Here is a 20,230-nt window from a genome sequence, read left to right as displayed (position 1 = left end):
TGGGGCACTGAGCAGAGGAGGCAGGCAGGTTTTTAAAAGGCTTTATTAGGGAAATGTAGAGGGGTGGGAACCATCCTTGGAAGCCTCAGGACACCATCCTCCATGTTGCTGGGCAGTTGAAGACCCCAGGGGCCCCTGTTCAGAAGCATGTCACCTGGGGGCAGGGGTGCAGTGGGGGCTGCTGGCCACAGGCTCCCAAGCACTGACCCACATCCCTGGGAGCAGAGGCCCAGCCCCACCAGGCCTGGACACTGCACCTCCCATGGCCCTGCAGCCAGGATAGTTTCCCAGATAGCCTAGGACTGCCAGGACTGCTGCCTCTCCCTCTGCTCTGGTCGCCCCAAGGCCAAGGTCGCCCTGCTTCTTTCCCAGCCGCACCCCCTCCCCCCCATGGTCCCTCCTGTACATGACAGGGTCACCACTCACCAGTCTCTGCCGGGGCCTCATCTGTGACTCTGGAGGGGCCCAGCCCGGGGTGGCCACTACCCCCCCATCTGTGGGAGGAATCAGAGGCCAGTGGTGAGCAGGCAGGAGGGGTGGTGGGGGGGGAGGCTGAGCAGCCCTGGGGCCCAGCTGCCTCACCCCTCGTTGCTGCTGCTCCTGCTCCAGGTTCCGCTGCAGGACCTGCTGCTGGTTGGCAATGACACGCCGGATGCCGTTGACAAAGTTGCCCTGGTCGTGGGGGATGAGGCCGATGAAGATTTTCTTCTCCGAAGAATACAGGAGCATAAGCACGCGGATCTCACACGATGCTTTGTAGGAAAAGTGCACACAGCCGGCCTGGCGGGCACAGGGCGTGGTGTCAGTAGACGGCACCACAGGGACTCGGGCCGCAGGGACCAGCGTCCCTCCAACCACAGCAATCGAGCCAGGCACAGCCTAACTGCTCTGTCCTCACACCTCCCCACCCATCCCGGAGGTGGGCCTCCTTATTAGGATGACACGGTGGCCAAGAGCAATGGGTAGGCCAAAGGCCAACAGGCTCTTTCGGGAAGGGCCCAAAAACCTGCATTTCAGAGCTCCTGGGCAGGCCAGGCTGTGTCTGGGGCCAGCTCACCACAGCCGCCTGAGCCAACCGGCCATGGATTCAACTCCGGAGCCCGAGGGATCGGCAGCAGCTGGCCCAGCACAGGCGAGGGCTGAGCTACACGGCGCCTTTCTGCATTTCCCCGAGGAAACTATGTGTGTGTGTGTGTGAGAGACTGTTGCACTCCTGTTGCCCAGGCTGGAGTGCAATGGTGTGATCTCAGCTCACTGCAACCTCCGCCTCCCGGGTTCAAGCCATTCTTGTGACTCAGCCTCCGGAGTAGCCATCATGGCCAGCTAATTTTTGTATTCTTAAGAGACAGGGTTTCGCCACGTTGGCCAGGCTGGTCTCGAACTCCCGACCTCGGGTGATCCACCCACCTCAGCCTCCCAAAGTGCTGGGATTACAGACATGAGCCACCGCGCCTGGCCCCTGAGGGAACTCTTGCAATTGCTTCAATGTATAAAGCATCTTCACCCAGGCCCTGTCACCCACGAACAGCTTTGTGGACAGTTTACTCAGATTAAGGCGAAGATAATTTAAGGTAGTTTCGGGATAGATGTTACCTAAGTATGGCCCAGCTGGAAGGTGGACACCAGGGGAGAGGGCTCAGAAGGACCAAAGTCCAACCCTCCCCACCTCGCAGATGGAGAAGCCGAGCCCCAGAGAGAGAAGACTCAGCCGAGACTCCCCCAGGTAAAATGATCACCAGATATTCTGGGACCTTGCTGGGGACAGCCAGCCCTCCCTGCCCAGCAATGGGCCTTTGGGATGTGGCACAAGCTCCCGGGAAACCTGGAGTGACAAGGGCACCTGTCCCTGGGGAGCGGAGAGCGTGGAGTTGGTGCTTGGGGACATCAGCACCTGGTGCTGAGTCAGCCTTGATGTGGCAGAGGAGGGGCAGGCCCCTGCATAACCGGGGTCAGTGCCCCCGTCCAGTGCCGTAGGGACAGCACAGAGCCCCCAGGAGCCACGCCCACACTAGCCGCCCTCTCTCCCCAGCTATCCAGGACATGGTGCTCTGTTCCTCTCCCATGTGCACCCCCCGTGAGCGGTCCTGCCTCGCTCTGCCCTGGCTCCCTGTGCCCTGGCCAGCCCCTCCCCAGCGTTTGCTGGCACCACTCACGAAGCCATTGTCCATGATCCGGCACAGGCTCTTCAGTGTCTCCAGGTCCTTGGTGAAGTGGAACTGGACCAGGCGCGAGTTCCGAAACAGCGGCACCAAGGTGGTCTGCGGGGAAGCGAGGAGACCCCCAATTCTGGCTTCTGCCATGGCCTCCTGCTCCCAGCCTGCTGAGTCCCCCAGGCCCAGGACCAAACTGAGGCTCCCCTGTCCTCCTTACCTCAGGAAACTGTCTTCTCCACCCGTCAACCAGCCCAATCCTGGAGTGCTGCGGAAGCCGCTCTCAGACCCCTTGGCAGCTCCCCAGGTCCAGGTCGTGGCTGCCCCTGCCCCGCTCAGTCCCTGCACAGCCACCGGCTGGGTGCCTGGGACCCCTTGGAGCCAGGCCTGAGGACCTACCCACCGCACCTGCTTCAGCACCCTCAGCTCCACTCCCTCACGGCCAGCTCAGGCCACCCAGGGAGGCGCTGCTGCCCCCAGTCCCGCCTTCTGGAATGGCTACTGCTTGCAGGCTTGAGAGCCCGGCCCCAGCCCCTCACCAGCAGCTGCTGCGGGATGAGCTGCATGTACAACTTCCTTGGCCACTGCTCGGTCCTCCTGTGGGGCACAAGGGGATGAGGGTCAGGAGGCCCCAGCTCCCCTGGACGCTGCCACCGCCCCCAGCCCAGCACTCACAGAATCTCCCCCTGGTTCACGTAGACGTGGGACGGCAGCCACCTCTTGGACCGACTGTTGGGCTCAGGCCTGGGCTTTTGGAGGAAAAGTAAAGAGGAGCCCTCAGGGCTGGAGAAACCCAACCCCAGGGTCCCCTCCCAGCCACAGTCCGTGAGGATCTGGGGGGTCCCAGGTCCCCGGGCTGCCGAGGGCTCACCTCCTGCCACTCCATGACGCCGCTCCATGCCAGAAACTTGTTATTGACGATCTGGACTGGGCCTGAGTTGACACCACCAGGTCCCACTGCCTGTTGGAAGGGAAGGGGGTGGGAAGAAGGGGCCCAGGGTCCTGGGAAACCTGTCTGTCCTGGGGTCTGCCATCCCTCCCCCCAAGTCTTGGCCTGTCAACCCCAGCTGGGTCCATTCTCTAGCCCCAGGGGAACAGGCCCTGCCCCTCACCTGCTCACAGCCCCCCCATGGCTCCCCAGTAGCCTGAGACAGGTCCTGGCCCTCACCTGGTGCACAGGACCTGCAGAGTCTGCCTCAACTGGCAAGGCATGACCAGGACACATGGTCACCGGGCAGGGCCTTCCAGACTCACGACAATCCCAATCCCTGCCCAGCTCCCCACTCCACTGGCTACCCCACTGCTGCGCCAAGACCCACCCTCCGGCCCTTCAGGGCCACCCGGTGGCCGCTTTTCCGTGGAGCCCTGGTGGGAACCCGCCCGGCCTCCTCTGGGCTCCCCTGTGGCTCCTTGCTCTAGTCATCACATCACACTCCGCCCACACCAAGTGTGGCTGCCCATCCAGGGCAGTGGGGCCTAACTCTACTCCGTCCTCAGAGGGCCTGTGCTCGGCTGGCACACCTGCTTGCGGGTGGTGATGACCTGCCGGATGGCACTGACGAAGCCGCTCTGGTCGTAGGGGATGAGGCCCATGAAGATCTTCTTCTTGGACGAGTACAGGAGCATGAGCACGCGCACCTCACAGGGCGAGATGTGGGGGAACAGCATGCAGCCCGCCTGTGGGGGCCGCGGGTCAGGACCCCATGGGCACTGCCCAGGGCCGCCATGCCCCCACCACCCTGAACTGCCCCACCTGTAGGGAACGAAGGGAGGTCATCGGTGGACAGAGGCCCCCACAGTCAAGGCCACGGCCATAGGTGAGGGGCCTCTGACAGCCGGTGCAGCACCCATCAGCATCCCCCGACCCTGCCATGGCTGAGGTTAGAGTGGCGCCCGGCACCCAGGCTGTGGTGAGAACGCCGAGAAGGCATCACCTCCCGCCCACATCGCCCCCTGCCGCCAGCCCTCCTGCCTGCCTGATGGGGTGACCTGGCCTGGGGGTTAAGAGCGCAGGCAGCACCCCACCACTCTGCTGCCTCCTAGCTGTGTGACCTAACACCAGCCACCTCCTGTTTCTGGGCCTCCATTTCATCATCTGTAAAACAGGGTAATAGTGCACACACTCGGTGCCACATAAAGGCTCAACAGATAAAGTACTGGTATCTCTTGGACGGGGCATGGGAGAACTAAGCCTGACAGATGTGCCTGGCTGTGGTATCTGAAGTGGTAGGCCCGTTCCAGAACCCCATGTCCCCTCCCCACACTGGGCCACCCTCCACAGTGCTGTACCCTACACACCGCCAGCCTAACCTCTCGACCTCGGTGTCAGCCCAGGGATCACCTGCTCAGGGCCCTGTCCCTGGCCTCCCTGGAGCCACGCAGTCACCCTCCCAGGGCCATGCCTGAGGGGCGAATGCGGATGCCCACCTTCCCTACTGACTGGGTACTTGGGGCCCGGACATGGCAGGCCCTCGGCAAACAGTGCTGGGTGAAGGGAGACAGGTCAGCTAAGAGACTTCATGCCAGGCACACGCCCTGGTCTGCCCCGGCGGTCTGAGGCAGAAGGGAGACCAAAGCGGAACCCAGTGTGCCTCAGAGCGACAGCTGGAACGGGGTAGAGGCAGACTGTCCCAAAGGGGAACAGGGACTGAGAATGTCCCAGAGCCAGGTCCTCTGCGCAGAGGACTCGCTCCCACCCCATCCCTGCCTCCTCTCCAGCACCTGCCATCTTTCCCAGTCCAATCCCCCTTTCTGACCTGCCCTGCCCCAGAATCCCAGTCACCTGAACAGCCTCACCAGCTAGGTTCACCGAGCACTCACTAGGTACTAAAGTCACCATCTCAAGCGCTCTACACAAACTCCCTCCCTCCCGCCTCCTGGTGGCCCTAGGAACCACGGCGCCTGTTAGCCCATGTTGCAGACCAGAATACCAAGCCCCGATGTGCCACTCCCTCCTGGCTCTTATGCCTAGCACACCCATTTACCAGGTTCCTGCCATACGCTGTGTGTCCCCGACAGGCTCCTGGCCCCGGTCCCTCTGTGCACTCACACCCCAAGAGCCACCTCAGAGCTGGGCACAGATGCAGGAACTGGAGACCTCTCAGGCTGAGTTCCTTCACCCTGTGCTCTATGGAGGGTGCCTGGGGTCAGTCATTTCCAGACAGAGTCTGAGAGGCCACGAGGGCTACCGTCGACCCCAGGGGAGACTCCCCGCCCGCCTGGGCTGTGTGAGCAGAGTGCTGCCTCCAGCTGTACTTGTCAGCACAGTGCTACAAGGGAGCCACCCCTGCCCCGTCGCGCACCCGAGCCCGCCCCACTCACAAAGCCGTTGCCCATGATGCGGCAGAGTCCCTTGAGCGAGTCGCAGTCTCTGTTGGTGAAGTGGAACTGTGCCAACTGGGAGTTCCGGAACAGGGGCCCTAGAGTGGTCTGGGGTGACAGAGGACAGACAGCTGCGTCAGCCAGGCATGGGGGTGCTCAGAGTGGGTGGGGCGGGCGGGGCGGGTCTCACCAGCAGCTGCTGCGGGATCAGCTGCATGATCAGCTTCTGCGGCCACTGGTCGGTCTCCCTATGGGAAGGAGCCGGTCAGAAAGGGCTGCCCTGATCCCCACGGCCACAGCCACTACCCCTGCCCCCGCCCTGGCTGCTGCAGCCGGCACTCACAGGTTCTCGCCTTGGTTCACATAGGCTTGGCAGGGCAGGGTCCGCTTCAGCTTTGCAGTGGAGTCCGAGTAGGGCCTGCGCTTCTGTGGGGGCAGGAGGGGCATCACTGTGCACAGCCTAGATGCCCCAGCCTGTCCCCGCGGGGACAAGACAAGACCCTAGAGACCAGCTGCAGCCCCACAGGGACTCACCTCCTGCCACTCAAGGACGCCGCTCCAGGCCAACAGCTTGTTGCTGAGTCGGTGCTCGCTCACGGCCAGACCCCCGAGGGTGAGCCCAGGTGAGGAGGGACTGATGGGACCCAGCGCCCCGAAGACCCGAGCACCTTCCTGCAGTGGAGTGGGGGGTAGGTGAGAAACTGAGGCTGGGGCCTGCAAGGACAGGCAGTCCCCACATACCCCAGAGGGGACGTCCCAATATTCAGACCCAAATCCCCTGTTGGAAGCCCACCAGGCCACGTCCAAACTCTCTGCTCACCCCTCAGGATCCCAACACACTGGTCCTCATGCCCTTTCCCGCTGCCCCCGCTCAGGACCCTTCCTTCCCAGAGCCTGCTGTCACTTTAACACTGGCCCAGCAGAGTCCTGAAGCCTTCAGCCAGCCCCACCTCCAGCCTTTGCCCCAGCTGTGTGCCTGATGGATTCCTTGAGACCCAAGTTAAAAGCCGGCTGTGGGGGACTTTCCATGTGCCCCAGGCTGGGTCCAGGGCTTCCTTGCAGCCTCGGCAGACACAAGCCGGCCTGTGATGTGTCTGTCTCGCAACTAGCCTGCCCTTTCTGAAACTCTCCTAAGGCTCCCAGTCACCCCAAAGTTCAACTCCTCCCTCTAGCTGCCAGTGCCCACCTCTCTGGCCTTATCAGTCTGACCCCAGGGAGGCAGGAAGGAGGTGACAAGAAACACAGATGGGACTGAACCATCTAGGAGAAAGACAGCGAGGAGAAGGGGAAAACATGTGGAAGAGAGCTGGGACACCACCCCCTGGAGGAGTCTCACACACCAAAACACGTACAACACCAGAAGCGTCTAGCAATAAAGCCAAGCAAAACCGCAGATACTACTCACAGGGCACTCTCCCACTGTTTTATTTTTTATTACTATTACTTTTTTGAGACAGAGTCTCACTCTTGTTTCCTAGGCTGGAGTGCAGTGGCGCGATCTCGGCTCACTGCAACCTCGCTCACTGCAAGCCACGCCATCATGCCCAGCTAATTTTTTTTTTTTTTTTTTTTTTTTAGTAGAGATGTGGTTTCACCATGTTGGCCAGGCTGGTCTCGAACTCCTGACCTCAAGTGATCCGCCCACCCTGGCCTCCCAAAGTGCTGGGATTACAGGCGTGGGTCACCATGCCTGGCCTCACTATTTTTTTTAAAACCAAAAACATCTCAAAGCAAACAGGGGAAGGCTTCGAAAATAGCCTGGCAGCAGGAAACTCACGAGAGTTTCCCCATAGTAGGCTCCTCCAGGCGGGGGAAAAAATTATAAGGATGATTTATTTTTGTCTTATTACAAACAGGTATTTTCCAAATTTTCTATGAAGCACAAGGAGATCTTTCCTTCCAGAATACTAGCAAACAAAAAATTTTACTTTGTGAGCGCTTAAAAAGAGACACCTGAACAAACTTCCTCTCCACCCTCGCAGGTGATTCTGGCTTTTGGGCAATCATCAAAAGATCAGAAAGAAAACCTGAGTATCTTGGCGTTAGAATGAGTTGGACAGAGAATGGATGTTGTCCCGGGGCTTCAGGCGCCATACCGGACATCCAGCATCTGAGAAGATGTGTTAAAACGCACAGCTGGAGGTGGCGTTAGAGATGAGGGTACACTTGCAACATACAAGTTGTTTATGGCGCTGGGACCTGAGATATCTAGACTGCATAACACAAGTCCGCATATACAGTGACACGTATGCATTTACTGCCACAAAGATGGGTAAAAATCAGGCGAACGCACTTAAGGGCCCAAGAGACATACTTAATGTCTGCTTGTTTAGGAGGGCAGGTTGACTCAGGACTTCAAAGATGCTGGGATCTGGAGCCATAGTAAAGAGCAGGCATGCTTGCCTAAAACCCAGGGATACCTTCCACAGCAGGAGCAGCACATCAAGATGGGACGATCACATTTAAAAACGACGGGTAAGGTGCAACCTAAAGGAAATCTCACATCCTGGCAAGTGTGTGCAAAACTGCACGCCTGACATCCCTACTGCACAGGGAAGCCCACCTAGTACCTGCACTGAGGTTTAAAGCCTTGGGCTGCATGTTTGAGGGCCCGGAAAGCACTTTCGAACGACTAAATGCGAATGCTGCAGGAAGGGGCAAAGACAGTGGAGTTAAGGGATACGTTTAAGTTCTGGGAGGTGATGTGAGTCTGGGTATCCATGTTTATGACCCTATGAAGCCTGTTTAAGGTTTCAGTAGGGCTGCCACAGTTCTGTGCCATCCACAGCGCTGTGGGAGTGTATTTAAAAAGCGGACTGGAGCGCGAACCCAGGGGATACCTCACATTGGGGCAAGCGTGTGCACGGTGTAAAGTCGCGATGTGCAGTTTTACAGCCCCAGGTAAACTCTACTAAAGGTTTCTGAAAAGTATGTGCGTCTTTTGGGTCCGGGAAAGCCTGTGCAGCCCAAAGTACCTGCGAAGCTGATGTTTACGTTTAAGGTCTGGGCTCACGGAGGTCCATCAAAGCATCCCACATCTGGACGCGGGCGCACATTCCAGGTGCGCACTCCACCGGCACAGCGCGGGCCCCAGGGAGAACGCCCACGGGTGCGACACCTGGGGGCGCTGGTACAAAGCGCGGGCCCCTCCCTCGCCGCTGTCCCCCAACCCCCGCCCCAATTTCCAGGTTTCCTGCCTGGAGAGAGCAACTTTCCAATGGGGAAAAACAAACGCGCGTGCTGGCCGCCTGTCCGCCGCCCCCGACTCGCGTTTAAATCCGGCCGCAAAGTCAGCAGTAATTTGAGCCCGCCCCGCCCCCGTCCCCCACCCCCCCCACCCCGGCCCAAACGCGCAACAAAGGGGAGAGCGCGGCGCGAACCACCGGGGGCTCCACGGGGGAACCCGGCCCCGGGCGGGACCACCCTTCGGGCCACAGGGGACACCCCGGAGCGGCGGGGGCCGCGGACAAAGGCGTGAGCCCGGGGTAGGGGCTGGGGGGGCGGGGCCGTGGAAGGCTCTGGAAAAAGGGCGGGGGGCTCACCATAGGAGGGGCCGAGCGGGCCCGGATCCGCGGAGGCTGCAGGCCTCGGGGGCTGGCCGGCCAGGAGCGCGAGCGGACAGCGCGCACTACGAGGGGCCGCGGGGGGCGGCCGCGACCCCCGAGGGGGCCCCCGGCGCCGGAGCGGTACGGGGCACGGCGCGGACGGACCATGGCGGGCGCGGGCCGAGCGGGCGGGGAGCTGCCGCGGGCCACAAGGGGGGCTGCAGGCTCCACCAACTGAGGGGCGCGGGCGCGCGGCTTCGGGGGAGACGGGCTGAGCCGTACCAAGCTCGGTGGACGCGCCGCCGGAGTGGGGTCGCGGCGGCCGAACCACTGAGGCGAGTGGGGGAGCCCGGCGCGTACCAAGCGCGTCCGAGGGGGCGTGGCCGGAGCGTACCAAGGCGGCGCGGGGGAGCGGGGCCCGGGCGGGAGCGGAGTGTGGGCTCGGCGGTCCTGCGGGCAGCTCGGGCGCGGGGGAGGGCCTGGGAAGACGCGCGAGCAACAACTTCAGGGGGCGTGGCGGGAACGGGATTCCCTACCAAACGGGCTGGCAGAAGAACGAAGGCGACACCAAGCTGGCCCCTTGCGGGGGTCGGGACGGCGGGAGACCTCATCCGGAGCCCTGGACCCGCAGAGCCGGGAGACCGCGCCAAAAGACATAAGGGAAGAGAGGACAGAATAATGGGCCTGGGGACAAGGGAACCCACTAAAAGGGAACCCACTGAGGGTGCGGATTGCACCCGAGCCTGAGGGGAGAGCTGAAGGTTTGCAGGCGGTGACGTGGCGAGGTGGGCAGGGGACTCCAACTCCCAGCGGCCCCCGCGCGGCTTGGGCGGGGCCGGCAGTCCACGGAGGCTCCGTCCATTAGTCCCCGCGCCCAGGCTCCGCCCGCCGTCCCTGGCTACTCCGAGCCACTCACGTCGCTCCCCGGTCTTCCGTGGATTCGCTCATTCGCTCTGCTAAAATGAAATGACTGCGTAGCCGCTTACTAGTAGTTGTATAAGATTTTTCCCTCGATTTTTGTTCCTTCAACGTGCGTAACATCTAACCCTAGGGTGGTTATGTGGATCAAATGCTTGGCGCAGCCACTACTCAAAGGTTAGATTTTCTTAACATCTGTTGTGAGTACCGTGTCCAGTTCTGTGCACGGCGACGACCGAATCAGACCATGTCCCTCACAGACCCCACGGTCCACCGGGGAGAGGCATAATCACAGGCTGTGCTAAGTGTTGACTAGCACATATCCACAGGGCGATGGGATATGACCATAGGGAGGTAAAGTTAGCAAGCAAGGGAAGTCAAGAAAGTGACCTGTGAGCAACCTGCCATTCCAGATGGCTGGAAAAGTGTGCCAAGAGGACAGAACAGCAAAGACAAATCCTGAAAGTAGAAGGAATAAAAGGGAGCCAGTGTGGGTGGAGCCGAGTGAAGGTAGACAGGCGAAATAGACACAGCTGTAGGAGGTTAGGGAGGGAATCCCTACTTCTGTTTGGGATGTTGACTAAACAGTGTAGATAGATTTTGATGTCATAGCCTGCAGAGAGAAATTCGGGAGTCATCAGTGTTTGAATGGAGACTGGATAAGATCACAGAGACTGGGACACTCATCCCTTTAACAGTCACGACAATGAGAAGCAACCAGCAAGCAAAGGACACCGAGGAGTGGCCAGTGAAATGGCAGAAGAACCTGTACGCCCGTCCATGTTTCCCTGCCCCCATTAAGCCTCCTCCCCAGGGGATTCCCAGGGCTGACTGGAGCCCAGCCTTAAGCCCCAAATCCAACCTGGATTGTGGCCAAACGGAGTCAGTGCTCCCTGGACACAAAGTGCAAGTTAGTTATCAACAGGTACCTCCAATGCCCTGTCAATCACCCATGTGAGGACAACCTGGCAGCAGGAAGGAGAAAAACCAGACAGGAGCTTCTTCAATCTCCCTGAATCTTTACTTCTCCCCATTCTTATTGGTCCAAACCATCGAGATCTCTTGCCTGTGGCGCCTCCTAACTCTTGCTGCCTTCTCTGTCACTGCAATAATCAAAACCATCCAATGGCTTCCCATCCCAATCCCCTTAGAATTAAATCCAAACTTGGTACTGTGGCCTCTGCTGCTGCCCCCCAAAAAAACTCTTTCCCATCCTTCCTGTTCTCTACCTAGTTAATGCCTTCCCATCCCTCAGAACCCACCAGGACACGCGTGAGTTTGAATGCCCTGAATTGTATAAGCATGGAAAAAGGTATATGAGGGTGTACTCCAGAGTGAGCAAAATGAGAACTCATGTCAGAAAGTGAAATGAAAATGTAAGCTGAAAATCTATCAGTAATACTGCAACAAAACTCTGTGAAACCATCTCACTCAGTCCACCAACTTGAAAGACACTTTCCTTTTCATCTGTGAAGCCCCCTGCCGGGGCTAGCAGGCTACTATTATGACTAAGCAATTCCACTTCCATCTCTCAAGCTGCTTACTTCCTGAAAGCTAGCTGTTTGATCCAAACCTGTTTATGCCAGAAGTTCTTTAATTTACTATCCAAATAATGAAATTAATGTAAGAGAGTTGTTTATATACAAACCAGATTGCTTGCCTTGGAAAGACTAAAAGGGAGTTGTTAAAAGAAAAACATCAGGCTGGTGGCTCACACCTGTAATTCTGCACTTTGGGAAGCCGAGGTGGGCAGATCACTTCAGGTCAGGAGTTCAAGACCAGTCTGGCCAACATGGTGAAACACCGTCTCCACTAAAAATACAAAAATGAACCTGGCATGGTGGTGTGTGCCTGTAGTCCCAGCTACTCTGGAGGCTAAGGCATGAGAATCGCTTGAACCCAGGGCACGGAGGTTGCAGTGAGTCGAGATCTTACCACTGCAACTGCAGCCTGGGTAACAAAGCAAGACTCCATCTCTAAAAATAAAAAAAAAAAAAAAAATAGGCCGGGCGCGGTGGCTCAAGCCTGTAATCCCAGCACTTTGGGAGGCCGAGACGGGCGGATCATGAGGTCAGGAGATCGAGACCATCCTGGCTAACATGGTGAAACCCCGTCTCTACTAAAAAATACAAAAAACTAGCCGGGCGTGGTGGCGGCGCCTGTAGTCCCAGCTACTCGGGAGGCTGAGGCAGAGAATGGCGTGAACCTGGGAGGCGGAGCTTGCAGTGAGCTGAGATCTGGCCACTGCACTCCAGCCTGGGCGACAGAGCAAGACTCCATCTCAAAAATAAAAAAAATAAAAAAAATAAAATGCTGCCAGTTTAGGTACAAGTAAAGCAACTATAAATTATTTAATGAAAAAGCTCATAAAAACCTAGGAAGACTCAGCCCCCAGTTTGTTTCATAAACGTCTTTAGGTTCTCAAGCCACTTAAAAAAAAAAAAAACTTGGCCGGGCACGGTGGCTCACACCTGTAATCCCAACACTTTGGGAGGCTGAGGCGGGTGGATCACAAGGTCAGGAGATCGAGGCCATCCTGGCTAACACGGTGAAACCCCATCTCTACTAAACAGAAAAAAAAAATTAGCTGGGCGTGGTGGTAGGCGCCTGTAGTCCCAGCTACTTGGGAGGCTGAGGCAGGAGAATGGCGTGAACCTGGAAGGCAGAGGTTGCAGTGAGCCGAGATCGTGCCACTGCACTCCAGCCTGGATGACAAAGCAAGACTCCGTCTCATAAAAAAAAAAAAAAAAAAAAAAAAAACTTAAAATGAGATGACTCATTGTGGTTTGTGGGTGGAGCTTATACAAGAATGTGATGTTCCACTGGGCACAGCGGCTCACGCCTGTAATCCCAACACATTGGGTGGGAGGCCGAGGTGGGAGGATTACTTGAGCCCAGGAGCTCGAGACCAGTCTGGGCAACATAGCGAGACTCCCACCTCTACAAAAACTACAATAATTTGCTAGGCATGGTGGCCAACATGGTGAAACCACATCTGTACTAAAAATACAAAAAATTAGCTGGGCATGGTAGTGGGCGCCTGTAATCCCAGCTACTAGGGAAGCTGAGGCAGGAGAATCACTTGAACCTAGGAGGCGGAGGTTGCAGTGAACTGAGATTATGCCACTGTACTCCAGCCCGGGCGACAGTGCAAGACTCCGTCTCAAAACAAACAAACAAAAAAGATAATAAAATGCTTTATACTAAGAAATGGGAGTAAGATCATCTCTGGCTTGGATTTTCTTTCTTTGCAATTACAAAATAGTGTATGGCTGATTTTTTTTTTTTTTAAGGTCTGCCTGATACATGCTCTGCAAACTCTAGGTATTTCAACTTTCTCGCCATTATTTGTGTCCAGGTGCAGTGGCTCACACCTGTAGTTTCAACACTTTGGGAGACTGAGGTTGGAGCTTTGCTTGAGCCCAGGAGTTTGAGACCAGCCTGGGTAACATAGCAAGACTCTATCTCTACAACTATATAACTAGCCAGGCATGGTGTCACATGTCTGTAGTCCCAGCTACTCTGGAGGCTGAGGCAGGAGAATTACTTGAGGCCAGGAGTTCGAGACCAGCCTGAGCAACATACTGAGACTATTTCTCTACAAAAACTACAAAAATTAGCTGGGGACGGTGGTGCATGTCTGTAGTCCCAGCTACTCGACAAGCTGAGGTGGGAAGACTGCTTGAACCCCGTAGGCAGAGGCTGCAGTGAACTAAGATCGTGCCACTGCACTCCAGGGTTGACAGAGTGGGACCCCTGGCAATAATAGTAGTTAATGTTTCTCAAGAACTTCATGTCTGAACCCACTGAATTCTCACACAGCAGGCCATGAGTTCCACAATCTTTTTATCCCCACTCCACAGATGGGGAAACCAGGAATCCACAAGCAAAAGCCTGAGGTCACAGGCTGCAGAGACACAGGGCAGGGACAGAGCCCAGGTTCTTAATCTCAGTAGGTGTTGGCCTCCACTTTGTGGAATAAACAACGGGCACAGCCCCTCGGGCTTGGGACCGTCTTACCCTCGTCACTGCCACACTTCTTAGCTTCTCTGCCACCATCTGCCCTCCAGCACAGACCATGCTGAGTGTTCCCAGATTGTAAAAGACAGACCTGCCCTATCCCCAAACCCAGCGTCCTGGGTTTGAGATTACAGGCAGGAGCCACTGAGCCCAGCCCCCTGAGCTATTTTAAAAAAAAAATAAAACAAATGGAAGGCTTTTTGTCCTGGCACCAACTTCAAGATATGTTGTTAGATTGGAAAGAAACAAAACAAAAAAATCATAGAATGAAGTAGGCTGCCACTGGATAGAAAAGCAGAAAATGAATCAGTTTCTCTATTTGCTTGTACCTGCTTGTACTTATTTCTGGAAAGACACTTAAGCAATTGGTAACTGATCTCCAGAGGGAGCTGAGACTGCATTGGTTGGTTTCTGGAGCCTCTCCAAGTGTGAACCATAGGAAGGTTTCTCCTATATGCGAAAAATGAATACACCATTTTTTAGGTCATGTAAATAAAGTTGGCATACTCAGTTCTGAAATTTTGCTGCGAGGAATGCATCCCATAGGAATGCCTACACAAGTGGGTTAAAAAAATACAGATTCATCCTCTGCAGCATGTCTGATAATAGTGAAAAACTGGCCAGGCGCAGTGGCTCACGCCTGTAATCCCAGCACTTTGGGAGCTCAAGGTGGGTGGGTCACTTGAGGTCAAGCGTTTGAGACCAACCTGGGCAACATGGCAAAATTCCATCTCTAATAAAAATACAAAAATTAGCTGGGTGTGGTGGTGTGTGCCTGTAATCCCAGCTACTCGGGAGGCTGAGGCAGGAGAATCGCTTGAACCTGGGAAGCGGAGGCAGCAGTGAGCTGAGATTGCACCAGTGCTCTCCAGCCTGGGCGAGAATGAGACTCCATCTCAAAAAAAAAAAAAAAAAAGTAAAAGAAACACTGGACAGGCCCCCAACTGGCAGGGCACGGCATGCCAAGCACCCTGAAAGACGGCCCCCATGACCCTCACCTCCTGTCTGCACTGTCCTCTCAGCTTGAGTGTGGGCCAAACCTAGCAACTTGTACAGAATATAGCAAGAGTGACATCACTTCTAAGATTGGGGTACAAAAGACTGCAGCTTCCACCTTGGGCGTCGTCTCTTTTTTTTTTTTTGAGACGGAGTCTCGCTCTGTTGCCCAGGCTGGAGTGCAGTGGCCGGATCTCAGCTCACTGCAAGCTCCGCCTCCCGGGTTTACGCCATTCTCCTGCCTCAGCCTTCCAAGTACCTGTGATTACCTGCCACCGTGCTCAGCTAATATTTTGTATTTTTAGTTGAGATGGGGTTTCACCATGTTGGCCAGGCTGGTCTCAAACTCCTGACCTCAGGTGATCCACCCGCCTTGACCTCCCAAAGTGCTGGGATTACAGGCTTGAGCCACCACGCCCAGGCCCTCTCATATTTCTAGAGAAGCTAGATGCTACATTGCAGCTGCAAGGTGCCCTGTGAAGAGGCCTGTAATGGCGAGAAAGCAAGGGAAACCTCCAGCCAACAACAAGGAACTGAGGCTCTTGGCCCCATCACCTGTGAGGAACTGAATACTGCCAACAGGCATGTGAGTGGACTGGAAGTGGGCCCTCCTCACAGAGCCTTCTGATGACTGCACAGGCCCAGCCAACAACTCGACTGCAACCCTGAGAGCCCAGGAGCCAGCAGCTCAGCCAAGCCTGGATTCCTGATCCCCAGCAACTGTGAGGCAATAAATGCTTCTTTTAAGCCACTCAGTGGTGGGGTTTGTTACACAACAGATATCTAACTTATAGACAGGATCACTTGTGGAACTGAAATGCGTCCGTTTAGTACACTACTTGAGGCCACCATGAGAAGTGGGGACACAGAGGAACAGGAAATTAACAGTGCAGGCAGGCCAGGTGCAGTGGCTCACACCTGTAATCCCAGCACTCTGGGAGGCTGAGGTGGGCGGATCACCTGAGGTCAGGAGTTTGAAACCAGCCTGGCCAACATGGTGAAACCCCGTCTCAACTAAAAATACAAAAATCAGCTGGCCGTGGTGGTGGGCGCCTGTAATCCCAGCTACTCAGAAGGGTGAAGCAGGAGAAGCGCTTGAACCTGGGAGGTGGAGGTTGCAGTGAGTCGAGATTGCACCACTGCACTCCAGCCTGGGCAAGAGTGAGACTTTCTCAAAAAAAAAAACAAAAACAAAAACAAAAACAAAAAAACTTAGCCAGGCGTGGTGGCTCGTGCCTGTAATCCCAGCTACTTGGGAGACTGAGGCAGGAGAAATGCCTGAACCTGGGAGGCAGAGGTTGCAGCGAGCTGAGATCACACCATTGCACTCCAGCCTGGACAACAGAGTGAGACTCTGTCTCTAAATAAATAAAAACAGTGCAGGCAGATGGCTATTACTTTGGTGGGAAAAAAAAAAAAGAGCAAGCTAAAGAACAAAGAAATTGATTCACTTATATAAAATAATTAAACTGTAAATGTGTCCAAAACCACATGCATGTAAATCCAAATGCAGAACTGGTACATCAGCCTCTGGGGAGGTAAGTGGTTTGCTCAGGATGTGTGTTTGGGCAGGAGAGGCAAGAGTGAGGTGTGAAGGGGTAATTCCACTTTTTGTTGTTGTTGAGACGGAGTCTTGCTCTGTCTCCCAGGCTGGAGTGCAGTGGCACGATCTCGGTTCACTGCAGCCTCTGCCTCTTGGATTCTAGTGATTCACCTGCCTCAGCCTTCTGGGTAGGTGGGATCACAGGCACCTGCCACCATGCTGGCTAATTTTTGTATTTTTAGTAGAGATGGGGTTTCACCATGTTGGCCAGGCTGGTCTCCAACTCCTGCCGTCATGATCCGCCCACCTCGGCCTCCCAAAGTGCTGGGATTACAGGCATGAGCCACCATGCCCGATGGTACTTCCACTTTTTATTCCACACATTTCAGTGCCTTTTCATTTTAGGAAACTGTTCTAGTATGTGTAACTCAATACATTTTAAAAGTTAATTTTTTTAAAATGCCAAGATGGTGAGAAAATACTTGTTAGTGTTTTGTGTACCTTGAAACAAATATATTCTTTTTTTTTTTTTTTTTGAGACGGAGTCTCGCTCTGTCGCCCAGGCTGGAGAGCAGTGGCCAGATCTTGGCTCACTGCAACCTCCACCTCCTGGGTTTACGCCATTCTCCTGCCTCAGCCTCCCGAGTAGCTGGGACTACAGGCGCCCGCCACCTCGCCCGGCTAGTTTTTTGTATTTTTTAGTAGAGACGGGGTTTCACCGTGTTAGCCAGGATGGTCTCGATCTCCTGACCTCGTGATCCGCCCGTCTCGGCCTCCCAAAGTGCTGGGATTACAGGCTTGAGCCACGGCGCCCGGCCGGAAACAAATATATTCTTAACACCCCTTTTGAGAAGGTGTCCTTTTTCTCATAATCCTTTGGAGGTGGGTGGGCATTTTCTTTCACCCCAAACAGGTTTGCAACTATTAATATGTTGGTGTTTTAGCATTTTTACCTCAACAGTCACTTTTTTCCCAATTACGTCCTACCACCTGCTCCTTTGCAAGAATTTTCATGAATCCCCAGTCTTGCCTCCAGCCATGATGCGTGATTCAAAAGCAAATTGGTCAAAAATAAAATATTTACAAGTCACTCACTCAATTATAACCTTTCTGGACACAAGTGATTTTTATACGTTAGGATGCTTTTTTTTTTTTTTTTGAGACAGTCTTGCTGTCACTCAGGCTAGAGTGCGGTGGCACGATCTTGGCTCACTGCAACTTCCACCTCCGGGGTTCAAGTGATTCTTGTGCCTCAGTCTCCCAAGTAGCTGGGATTACAGGTGCGTGTAACCACAACTAATTTTTGTATTTTTACTAGAGACAGGCTTTCACCATGTTGGCCAGGCTAATCTCAAACTCCTGGCCTTAAGTGATCTGCCTGCCTCAGCCTCCCAAAGTGCTGGGATTACAGGCGTGAGCCACCACGCCCAGCCAGGATGCATTTTTAAAATAGAAATGGGGTCTCACCATGTTGGCCAGGCTGGTACTGAAACCCTGGCCTCAAGTGATTCTCCTACCTCGGCTTCCCAAAGTGCTGGGATCACAGGCGTAAGGCCCAGCTTGGCATGCATTTCTAGAAACAGTTTTGCCCACGTTTTACCTTCTTAGAGTGCATTTCAGCTGAAAGATGACAACAGTGGCTACTAGCAGCTCTCCTGTGTCCAGGACTGAGCTGGGCCAGATCAGGTATTCCTTATGAGAATCCTCTGGGGTAGTCACTATTTGACACATGGGGAAAGTGAGGCTCAGAGACGTGCAAGGACCTGCCTGAGGTCACAGAGCTAATCAGCACAAATCTCGGGATTAAACCCTGCTGTTCTAGGGTTTTCCCTATTTCTTGCCTTAGGAGAACCTTGCATTCAGAGAAAAACTTTCCCAAAAGATTTGCTCCGTTGGTGTTGGCTGGTTCTAAGGTGCACGTGAAGTTCTTAGGCCTTATTGTCACCTGGCCTATGAAATGGGGAGGTGAGTCCCATGTGTCTAGACCTGGCCTCACTCCTTGGGCCTCCTTTTTTTTGAGAAGGAGTTTTGCTCTTGTTGCCCAGGCTGGAGTGCAATGGTGCAATCTCGGCTCACTGCAACCTCTGCCTCCCGAGTTCAAGCGATTCTCTTGCCTCAGCCTCCCAAGTAGCTGGGACTACAGGTATGTGCCACCACGGCCAGCTAATTTTGTATTTTTAGTAAAGACGGGGTTTCACTATGTTGGTCAGGCTGGTCTTGAACACCCAGTCTCAGATGATCCACCCACCTCGGCCTCCCGAAGTGCTGGGATTACAGGCGTGAGCCACTGCGCCCGGCCTGGGCCTTTTTATTCCACACATTTCAGTGCCTTTTCATTTTAGGAAACTGTTCTAGTATGTGTAACTCAATACATTTTAAAAGTTAATTTTTTTTTTTTTTTTTTTTTTTTTGAGACGGAGTCTCGCTCTGTCGCCCAGGCTGGAGTGCAGTGGCGCGATCTCAGCTCACTGCAAGCTCCGCCTCCTGGGTTTACGCCATTCTCCTGCCTCAGCCTCCCGAGTGTCTGGGACTACAGGCGCCCGCCACCTCGCCTGGCTAGTTTTTTGTATTTTTTAGTAGAGACGGGGTTTCACCGTGTTAGCCAGGATGGTCTCGATCTTCTGACCTCGTGATCCGCCCGTCTCGGCCTCCCAAAGTGCTGGGATTACAGGCTTGAGCCACCGTGCCCAGCCAAAGTTAATTTTTTTTTAAACGCCAAGATGGTGAGAAAATATGTGTTAGTGTTTTGTGTACCTTGAAACAAATATATTCTTAATACCCCTTTTGAGAAGGTGTCCTTTTTCTCCTAATTCTTCTTTGGAGCTGGTGGGTGGGCATTTTCTTTCACCCCTAACAGGTCTGCTATTATTAATAAGCAAACCCTGGTTCACTCCGGTAAACAAGTGTGATTAGGCCATGACAGTCCCTCTGCTTCCTCTAATTGAGTGTTAAGGTCAAGAGGGCGCCACTGGCATGAGATGGCCAAACTGGCGACTGGAAACCTTTCCTTTTAACCAATCTGTTTCTGATCCAAACCTGCGTTTCCCTTGCCGGGGGACGTGGCCACCCTGGTGGAAACACCGAAGGCTGCTTCCTGCTCCTCTCAGCGGCTTCTGACAGAGTCGATCGCTCCCTCCTCAAAAACACTCAGCTTCCAGAATACCACACTTGCCTGGTTCTCCTCCTGGCTTCTGGCTCCCAGCCCAACCCTTACGCGTGGCTCTTTCTCAGGGTTCTGTCCTTGTTCTCCAGTCTTCTCCTTCTTCCAGAGGTCGCAAAATGGCGGCCTGGCGGCCTCATTAGACCCACAGGCAGATTTTGTTTGGTCCTCACGGTGTTTTTGGTTTCAATTTGAATGCCATTAGGCGGGGCAAGCACTCTCCAAGTTCGCCACAGTCCCCATCATTCCCTGTTGTCTTACACCCGTCCGCTTCACACATTTTCATCACCTGCCTGGTCCCTGAAGCCATCTGAGTTTTCAAAAACCCCTGCTACACAGGCTGCCTGGGAAATCCCCCACTTTCACTTCTTCGCTGTCACCAGTGCCTCCTGCTCCACACGCACATTCCTGAGGATCACCTAGAGAGCTTGCTCACAGGACTCCCAGACCCCCGCCCTCCCCCCGCTGGATCCAACAGTTCCAGGGCAGGGATGGGAAACTCACATGCCTACAGGGGCCAGGCGGGTCACATAAATGAGTGAACTAGCCAGGTATAAGAAAAGTCGACGGCCAGAAA

General features: G+C 54.9%; 1 protein-coding gene across 3 annotated transcripts; it reads right to left on the bottom strand.

The window, feature by feature from the left end:
* Positions 1-25: 25 nt before the first annotated feature.
* PTOV1 (PTOV1 extended AT-hook containing adaptor protein) lies at positions 26-10,031 on the bottom strand. Of its 3 annotated transcripts, none has more exons than XR_004440479.1 (13): positions 9,014-10,031; positions 6,006-6,143; positions 5,815-5,897; positions 5,662-5,719; positions 5,472-5,579; positions 3,672-3,827; positions 3,022-3,111; positions 2,826-2,899; positions 2,690-2,747; positions 2,154-2,258; positions 583-780; positions 427-494; positions 26-154 (listed from the first exon to the last, which is right to left on the bottom strand). XR_004440479.1 is itself a non-coding variant. In XM_033224142.1 (12 exons), the coding sequence occupies exons 1-12, from the start codon at positions 9,182-9,184 to the stop codon at positions 483-485; spliced, it is 1,251 nt and encodes a 416-aa protein (XP_033080033.1). In that variant the 5' UTR covers positions 9,185-10,031; the 3' UTR covers positions 26-482. The 3 variants fall into 3 exon arrangements, 1 of the variants encoding a protein (XP_033080033.1); XR_004440480.1 differs by lacking the exon at positions 9,014-10,031 and adding an exon at positions 8,447-8,767; XM_033224142.1 differs by having other exon boundaries at positions 26-494.
* Positions 10,032-20,230: the final 10,199 nt, after the last annotated feature.

This window comes from Trachypithecus francoisi, unplaced genomic scaffold (genome assembly GCF_009764315.1).
Source record: "Trachypithecus francoisi isolate TF-2019V2 unplaced genomic scaffold, Tfra_2.0 Lachesis_group12, whole genome shotgun sequence".
Taxonomy (NCBI): Eukaryota; Metazoa; Chordata; class Mammalia; order Primates; family Cercopithecidae; genus Trachypithecus; species Trachypithecus francoisi.
This window is presented reverse-complemented; position numbering and strand designations above follow the sequence as displayed.

What these genes read in the sequence shown, in the direction of transcription:
- PTOV1 (XM_033224142.1), bottom strand. Translation starts at nt 9,184, where the DNA reads ATGGTCCGTCCGCGCCGTGCCCCGTACCGCTCCGGCGCCGGGGGCCCC. An exon ending in TCATCACCACCCGCAAGCAG is followed by an intron (nt 3,112 to 3,671) that starts GTGTGCCAGCCG and finishes CCCTTCCAACAG; the next exon opens with GCAGTGGGACCTGGTGGTGT. An exon ending in GCGTCATGGAGTGGCAGGAG is followed by an intron (nt 2,900 to 3,021) that starts GTGAGCCCTCGG and finishes TTCCTCCAAAAG; the next exon opens with CCCAGGCCTGAGCCCAACAG.